Here is an 8,924-nt window from a genome sequence, read left to right as displayed (position 1 = left end):
AAAAAAAAAAAAAAAAAAAAAAAAAAAACAAAAAACAACAACAACAACAAAAAAAGTTCCTAACTAGCTCTCACCCACTTAAATCCTAATAGACAGGAAGAAAAACAATGTACAACAAAATATAATTCAGTTGCATGCCCATGTTGGGGAGTGGCGAAGAAGCACGTGACACCACAGCAAGTACAGGACGTGTCAAGAGCTTCCTCTCGGGACCGGGTTAGCGCAAACCTGGGCAAAGGCAGCACCGAGTACCTGGACAACAGCAACGCATGCAGTGCGTCACTGGGCCCCCGGGGATGCCTCCCGCATGCAACCGTTCCTTCCACGCAGTCTCACTGAGCAGAGTCAGGACTGACACACTTAGCTATGCATCCTTTTCTCAGTGACTCTGCTTACCATTCCCTATGGCAGGGTCCCTGCTGTCCTCCTCCCCTGCCTGGACCACCCTGTGGGAGGAAGGAACTGCCACTTCTGCAGAGCAGCTCCCAGGGCCCCCTCCTGCTCTGCAGCAGCCTCTGCCCAGCCCTTGCAGCACATGGCAACTCCCCACATGAGGCTCCCCTTTCAGTCTAAAGCCCAAAGCAATGAAGACACGGACAGCTGTAGGAGGGCGGGGGGAGATGAACAAGAAGTAAATTTCAGTGCCAGAAGTCCCTGAGATTCGGCAATAGGTTTTTTGTTTTGTTTTGGTTCAGGAAATGACACTTGCCAAGCAGGTGCTGTGCCTCTAATAGGTTTTTTGTTTTTGTTTTTTTTTTCTTTTTTCTTTTTTCATTTGTGTATTTGGTACAGGGTCTCACTACACCGATCAGACTCGTGGTGATCCTCCTGTTTTCAGCCTCCCCAGCACTGGGATTACAGGCAGGCACCACCACAGCTGGCCTCTGTCCCACTGGCTCAGCGCACCTGGGGTTGGGGTCGATGTGGCATGCAGACCAGGGATGAACCCTAGTCCCTGCGCTTGCCAAAACAGGCACTTGGGCCACTGCACTATCTCGCCAGAGCCTGCTTTGCTTGTTGAGACAGCACTTCTCCACTGAGATCCGGCTGGCCTTGAACACAAGGTGACCCTCCTGCCTCAGACTCCCGTGCTATAATTACAGGAATGCATCACCACTCCCAGCTCTGCAACAGATTATTACCACTGCACAGTCCAGCAAGGCTAAGTGCTCAGTTTTCGCATGTATAAAACAGTAACCATGAGGTCTAATGATATGAAGATCAAATCAAACTGTGTATATGTGGAAAGATAAGTTAAAACTATCTGTAAATGACTTTTATGTAAAAATCCCTAAACACTGTAAAAAACCTAATAAACTCAACAACGTTGGAAGACATAAAAATACATGGAAATTAGCTGGTTTCTACATGCTAACTTAAACATGAAAGAGGAAAGGAAATAATCTTAAAATGGCAACATTACAAAATAATAGTATCAAACAATAGCAAAACATTCAGGAATAAACATAACCAAGGAGGAGAGTCTTGAACACTGGAACCAACAAAACTAAAAGAAATTAAAGAAAACAAAAATAAATGGACTTCTTGTGTTCAAGAATTGGAAGACTTGCCAGGCGTGGTGATGCACACACGTAATCCCAGCACTTGGGACACTGAGGCAGGTGGATTTCCCCAAGTTCAAAGCCAATCTGAACTATACAGGAAAACCCTGTCTCACCAAAGAAAAATGACTTAATATTATTACAAGCTACTCAAGGCAATATAAAAATTCAATGTAATCCCTATCAAAATCCCAATGGCAATTTTTGCAGAAACAAAAAAAAAATATATTAAAATTTCTTTGGAATCCAAAAGGACCTAGAGGGCCCACCAAACAACTCGGTGGATTAAAGCACCTACAAGCAGGCGCAGGGGCTGGGGGTTTGATCCCATGCCTGCCTTGCCGGCCCCGCCCTTGGGGCGTACTGAAATGGCAACTGAGACTCGGCATGGGGATGCATGCCTGTAATCCCAGCTCTTGGGAGGCTGTAAACAGGAGGATCACAACAAGTCCAAGCTAGTAGTGAGACCCTCAACACCCTGCAGACCCTTCCCTAAAATACAAAAAAAAAAAAAAAAGGACCTAGAATAAGCACAGCAATCTTAAAAATGAGCCAGGCCAATTAGCATTCACAATTCTAAGTAAAGGCTATCACAATGTAGCAGGAATCCCCCCTAGGTATTTGGGGGCACCCCGCTAGTCAGTCCCCACCCCCAGTTCAAGCAGAGACCTACCCCCTCTTGTTAGTTCACATCACCCTCAAGGGAGGTGGGAGGGTGTTCAGCCTCTGACCCCGCCCAGTGAGTGAGGGCGTGGCCTGAGCAGCGCAAGCCCCAGGCTGCTCGTCTGTGCACCAAGCCTGGGCGGCACTGGCTGCAGTGGGGGATGGGGCCCTCACCTGCAGTGCCGCGGCGACCAACACAAGAGGTAACAGAGGCCTCGAACCCTCCTCTGCCAGCTCACACCTAAGTCCGTGCAAGAGGCACAGCCAAGCCAGCATCTGAGTGGTCTCCCTCTGAGGGGTACCCAACCTTTGTCTGTTGTGCCACTGTTCAAGGGTCCACAACACACAGCACAGCACAGGGAGATAGAATGGGAATGAATCAGTTAAAACTCAGTCCCTGACTGCAGGAAAAGGGGTTTTTATGGAGTTAGACAAGAAAGCAAACTGCTCCCTGTACCTCAAAGAAAAACAGGAAAAGGGGGCCCACTCTTCCTGAGAACACCGCATTGGCCCCCGCTCAGGCACTGCAGCTGCCACCAACACCCACAGCTTCACTCCCCAGTCCCGACCCGTCCACCTCCAGCCAACTGAGCCAGCTCCAGTTGGTTTACTGCATTCAGCGACAGAGGGCCCCCAGAGACACACCTACGGTGGTCAGATAGCATCAGCCTATGCCCACCCACGCTGTCAGCAGTTGTTCCTGAGTTCCACATTTTGACTGAGGAAAACTGGACTATCAGCCCAGACAAACGGGTTGTGCTGTCTCAAGCCCAGGACAGACCAAGCTCTATCGAACCGGACCCCCCAAGAACCTGTAGTCAAGTGTGACCTTCCTGGTAAATAATGGAATGGAACTCCCTGCTTTCAAAAGCTCTGTCCAAAAGTTACCGTCATCAGAGCACCTGGGCCTCGCCTCTCGCCGCTCCTGCCAGGCATAAACCTGCAGCCTGGGAGGACGCCTCCTCAGCACCGAGCCAGCCAGCCTCGCTCTTGTTTAACCCTGAACTTTCAACTCTGACCGCTTCCTGAGAGAAGCAACGCCGGCATCAGCCTGAGACAGATACCCACAACCCTGAAGCTCTGCGAACTCCTCCCAGAGGTACAGAGTGAAGACCTGCCGCTGGGCCTGGCCATCAACCATGTCACCTCACGGTGGCCCCTGTCACTATCAGATGTCACAGAAAGTACAAACAGTCGTCCAGCCGCACATCAGCCTGATAGACTGGGCAAGATCTCCACGCTGTCAACAACACAGAAAAGATGACTTCCTCCGCATGTGAGTAGCTTCCATGAGCCCCTTCAACTGGGAAACCCTAGGGTAAATGGCCAGCTCATCTGGATTCACATCTTGGCTCCACACCCGGGCTGTTCACAACAAGAAAGAAACCCTGGCCACCCAAGCAAAGCCACAGGCCCTCTGGGAGGCTCTCACATTCGGCCAAGCCAGAAAAGGTTTCCCGTTCTGCCCGAAGGCCTCGAAGCAGACGCTTCCTCACATTCATCAGTGCCAGGCTGCTCAGCCAGCTCAATGCCACACCGCCAGCTCTGCCTCCTGCCCCACGGCCTCCTGCTCTACAGTCAGCAGCTCCTCCTGATTCTGATTAATACTGAAGAAAGCTGCGGCATTTTAGATGAGCCCAAGCCTGGTTCCAGTCAAAAGTCCCTGCCACTGTGGTTGATCCTCGTGCCCGGGTGAACACAGTCCTCCCCTGAGCGCATCCCGACCAGGACTGTAATGCAGCAGAGGGTCACAAAGCCTTAGGCCAGTACCACACTGCTCTCCTGGTAGGCCTCAAACAGGGAAGCAAGAAGCCAATAAACACGTCTATAGTTATTGGTGCTCCCAGTGGAGCCCACTGAAAAGACGTTCTGCCAAAGCAGACCTGTGAGACTGATGGGCCCTGTACCAAACACGAATTTCTGCACATGCCCGGGTGCCCTGAGCCTCATGTGGGAAGTGACCAGCCTCCCGCACACTCAGGTCCACTGTCCTGACATAATACTTACTCTGATTGCACCCCAAGAGCACCTACAGCAGCCTGAAATCCCTGAGACTGTGAGAGACTCGTTTCCAGAAGTATGGACGAAAGACTCACCCCAGGGCCTTGCTGCCAACCATGCCCCTTTGGTGATTGAGCTCTGTCCCAAGGCAGCCCCCACCTTCACCAGAGAGCACTCCTCTCCTGCCCATAAAGCCAGTTCAAGGTCCTCAAACTGCCAACGCCACCGCGACTGCCCTCCACATATGATACCTCAGTCTTCCGTACCCAAAGCTTGCTGGTACACTTTCCTGGGGCTAAAAAAATGTATTCTTCTACTTTCCATTGGCCCCTGTCAGCTAGCCCCTCTTTACCTTTAAATAGAAAGACCTCAGTCCTGGACTCAAAAGCCAACAGACCTGGACTCAACCTCCTGGAGGTTCAAAACTTGTTTCCTTTTTGAAAAAGCATTTCTGACTAATGACATTCAAACTGTCTGCTAAAAAAATGCAAAAGGGCCAGCGAGATAGCTCAACAGACTAAGCACCTACTTAGGCAAATGCAGGGACCGGGGTTCAATCCCCGGCACCACATGCTGCGTCAACCCTGCCCTCAGGTACCCTGATCCAGCCACTGAGACCATGCCTACAGTGCTGGGGAGGCTGAAAACAGGAGGATCACTAAGAATTTGAGCTGTGTAGGGTGACTCAGATAGACAGACATAAAATCTCTGCTGCAGTATCTAACAGAAGCTGGTTATAAGAAATTCTAAAGCTGGCAAGATAGCTCGGCGGTCTAAAGCGCCTGCTTAGGCAAGCTTAGCAGGTGCAGGGGACTGAGGTTTGATCCCAGGGACCACACGCAGGGCCAGCCCCGCCCTCAGGGGCTGTAAATTCTGTAAATTTCTTGGAGCGCTGGCTCGCCCAGACTATCAGCACCTGGGAGCACCCAATGGCCTCCAGGAGCTGCTGTCCACTTTGCCTCTGTGCTGTGCACTCCGGTCTTCCTGATCAAGAGAGCTGACAAGGTCACTTTAGGGGCAGCCCTAACTGTTCAGGTGCCACGTGCTTACTAGGGTGAACTGTCCTAAAATGGACCCCTGGTGGATGCTGAGTGCACCTGCTTACAGCTCACAGCAGCTCTGTTAGGAATGAAGTCGGACAGGCTAGATATGCAGTGGTCACCACAGTCGAACTAGTTTGGCCAAGACACCCTGCAGGGATGATCTGCACCACAAAACAACCCAGGCCAGAGGCCGAGCCTCCTCTGGAGATGCGGCTATCTGAAACATCAACCCCAGCAGAAAACTTGCTGCTACTCCCAGCGTATGAGAGCCAGATCCCTCCACGGCTTGCTCTGCAAGCTCAAGCTGCAGTGTTGGGACCCGTGTCCCTGGACACTGTTCACAGGACTGCGCCATACCTACTCCCCGTGATGCCTGTGTCTGCAGGACTCCTACCAGTCCTCGCCTCCCCACCCTCTGCTGGCTGTGTTTTGCCTTAAATTCCATGCATGGTGGCCTCAGGACAACAGAGCAATCAAATGCTTGATCAGGATCTGATGAGCATCCAAGGTACACTGGACACTCTCCTAGGTACCACTGGCCCCTAACAACCTTGCCAGGGTGTTCTCGCAGAACGGACAGGCCTGAACCCCAGCTGGGCCTTGTCTCAGACCACATGCAACATGCCCAGCAAAGGCCTACAGGGAAGCGAAAGAGGGAGGAAATGCAGCAGAAGCCCACTCCCACCCCGCTGGTACGCTGGCTTCGTGGCTGTCCGGTACCAGCTCCTGTTCCAGGTCCAGCTGCTCCCTGTGATGCGACCCGTGTAAACCCCTCCCCACTAACAAGCCGCTGTCTGCTCTCCCTGCTTGCTCATCCCAGAGAAGCCCTGGGCCACCAGACACCAGGCCTGATGCTCTGGGAGTGGGACCAATCGTGCCCTCGATGGAAATAGATCTACCTCCAAATTCTGGAGTCACTGTGGTGTTCCTGCTTGCAGGACAACAAATAGCAAACTTCGCTAAAACGAAACTGATAAACAAAACTGCATTCTACTGGCACAGACCCACAGAAATAAGACAACCCAGAAGAAAACTGCATTCTACGGCCAAATCATCTTCAACACAAGGCCAAGACCATGCAGCAGGAAAAGTACAGGCTCTCCTGCAATGGTTCTGGGAAAACTTTAATACCTGTATGTGAAAGAACATATAAAGGAAGTTGACCTTTACACAGTATGCAGAAGTCAACTCAAAATGGATCAGAGAACAAAACATGAGATTTCAAGCTTCATAACAATGGGTTTGGTCATGACAGCCCAGTAAAAGCACAAAAAGAAAGAAGAGACACATGGGGCTACGACAAATTTAAACCTCGACATATCAGATAAAATGAAGTGGGAGAAAACATTTGCAAATCACATACATCTGATGCAGGGCTAATTTACAGAGTGTGTGAGAAAGTTCTACAACTCAATAAAATAAGCAACTCAATTAAAATTTGGGCACATGATTGAACGGACATTCTTTGCAGAAATATCTGCATAACAAGTGGTCAACACGTATCTGAAAAGACATTTTCAATCTCTCTATTCATTAGCAAAACACCAATCAAAATCACAGTGAGATGTTACCATCATGAATGACCATCCTTAGGATGGCCACTGTTGAAAATCAAGAAACAGGGCCGGGGAGATGGCTCAGTGGAATAAGCGCTTGCCTGGCAAGCGCAGGGGCCTGAGTTAAATCCCTGGTTCCACCAAAAAAGAAAATTAAGAAACAAAACAAAAATAACAACGACTGACAACGATGGGAAGAAATTAAAACTCTTGTACACTATGTGAGAATGTAAACAGACAATGTGGAACACAGCACAGAAGTCCCAAGAAAAATTAAATACAGAATTATCTTATGATCGAGCATGTCATCCTGCATATACATCCAAAAGCCTCAAAGTGATACCGACACAGCTGTACTCACTGTGGCATTATTCACAAAGGCCAAGAAGTAGACACTGGTACAAGGAATCCACATGCCCAACAACAAATGGGTGGCTAACGCAAACGCGCTAAATACACACAATGGAATATTAGTATGCCTTAAGAGAAAGAAAATTCTGCCACATGCTACAAGATTAGTTTAAAAAAAATGATAAAACAATAAAAACTACACAGTTCCACTGAAAAGCTTGCAGTCAAATGTGGAGCACTGGCTGCTAGCAGCCAGGGCAGGAAAACGGGAAGGTGGTGCCAAGCGGAGGGGGGCGAGTTTTGCAAGATGAAAGGAGTTTGAGATCTACTGTACAGTGATATGAACACGTCCAGCAGTACTCAGTTTTACAACTACAAACGGTTAGGATGATAAATTTGTGTTTTTCTATCTCCATTTCAATTTTTTAAATGTCAGACTGATATCAAAAGCTGCTATAAAAATCATAACCAAAACTTACACATCCTATTCCTCAAGAGACTCCCTAACATGACAGTTACTGCTCGTTTGTAGTTTTAGCCTCTCTGAAAGCACACTCAGAGGGCAGGTTTAGCTCTTGGCCCAGAGGGGGCTCTGAACGGTGACTGGATCTCAGGCTGCCGCATCGAAGGTAACCCACCTGTGGATCTCAGGCTGCCCTACGGAAGTTCACCCACGCGCAGCCGTCGGGTTCCTGGGCAGGACGCAGAGGGCCGCCCAGCGGAGTGCTCCCTTCTCTCCCGGCTTCCTGGCGCCGGCCCTCCCACCGCACTCCAGCCTGGATGCGCACCAGGCCCGGAGGACCTGCCTCCCAGGATAGCGCACTCTGGGCACTCGGTCTTCCCTGGCTCTCATCATCCTTGGTTTCCTTGAAAGAGCTACTACTGCTGGTTCTCTTAGACACTGCCTCAGCCACTAACCTTTATCACACGTGTTCTCCTCCGCCAGTTCCCTTCTGCTAGGCTTCAATCGCTGGTCTGCAGCTTAAATGTCACATCTACGGCCGTCTCAGGCCTCTTTTTCTCACCAATTCACCTCAGAAGACCCAGAGCCTCTGCAATGGTCTCAGTTAAGGGCTTCTCTAAGTTCTCCCACGCTGGCTTTGTTCCCTAACGCTTGTCCAGCATTTTCAAGCCCCTGCGCACAGAGGCACCTTCCTAGATATCCTACAACAGCTGTCAATTTTACTGCTAGTCTCTGACCTCTAAATGTCTCCAGTGAGCCACCTTGACAACAAAAACATCACCAGAAATCGCTATGCTTTTCCTGTGCGGCAGAACCACCCCTGGCTGAGAACCACAGACAGAGGCCAGGTTGTCAGACTGTCATTTTAAAGAACTGAAAATAAAAACCTGTCCTAGGGCAAACACGAAAAACACAACTTACCTTCTCAGCTAACTCTTCTGCCGTTATCTTGGGGTCGTAGGGAATGGGGTCACCTAAGTACGTCCGCAGCTTCACCGGGAAGCCCCCATACATCGGAGCAAATGGGTAGCGGAACTTTTCATAAAGCCATCTAAACAATCCTGTTTGAAAGTAGACAAAATCATCTTTATTTGTTAAATATTATAAGCACATAACTGTATACTTTCAAAGCAATTACACAAGATTTACGGGACGACGACAAAAATATTTTCTTGAAATAGTTTTTAAAAACCACCTTTTCATCAGTTAGGACAAGCGGACTGCAGCGATGTAAGACGCTAACGACAGAAAGCTAGAGGACGTTGTGCACACACAGAAGCCGTGT

At 49.6% G+C, this 8,924-nt stretch overlaps 1 protein-coding gene across 1 annotated transcript in view; it reads right to left on the bottom strand.

Moving 5' to 3' along the window:
- Nucleotides 1-8,924, bottom strand: part of Tmem68 (transmembrane protein 68) — a 31,834-nt gene that overhangs the window by 2,037 nt on the left and 20,873 nt on the right. Inside the window, exon 6 of the mRNA XM_004633407.3 lies at nt 8,561-8,700. Coding sequence (XP_004633464.1) covers nt 8,561-8,700 — 140 coding nt within the window. The remainder of the gene's footprint in view (nt 1-8,560; nt 8,701-8,924) is intronic.

Source organism: Octodon degus, unplaced genomic scaffold (assembly GCF_000260255.1).
Source record: "Octodon degus isolate 3935 unplaced genomic scaffold, OctDeg1.0 scaffold00054, whole genome shotgun sequence".
Taxonomy (NCBI): domain Eukaryota; kingdom Metazoa; phylum Chordata; class Mammalia; order Rodentia; family Octodontidae; genus Octodon; species Octodon degus.
Note: the sequence above shows the minus strand (reverse complement) of the source record. Positions and strands in the feature narration are given on the sequence as shown.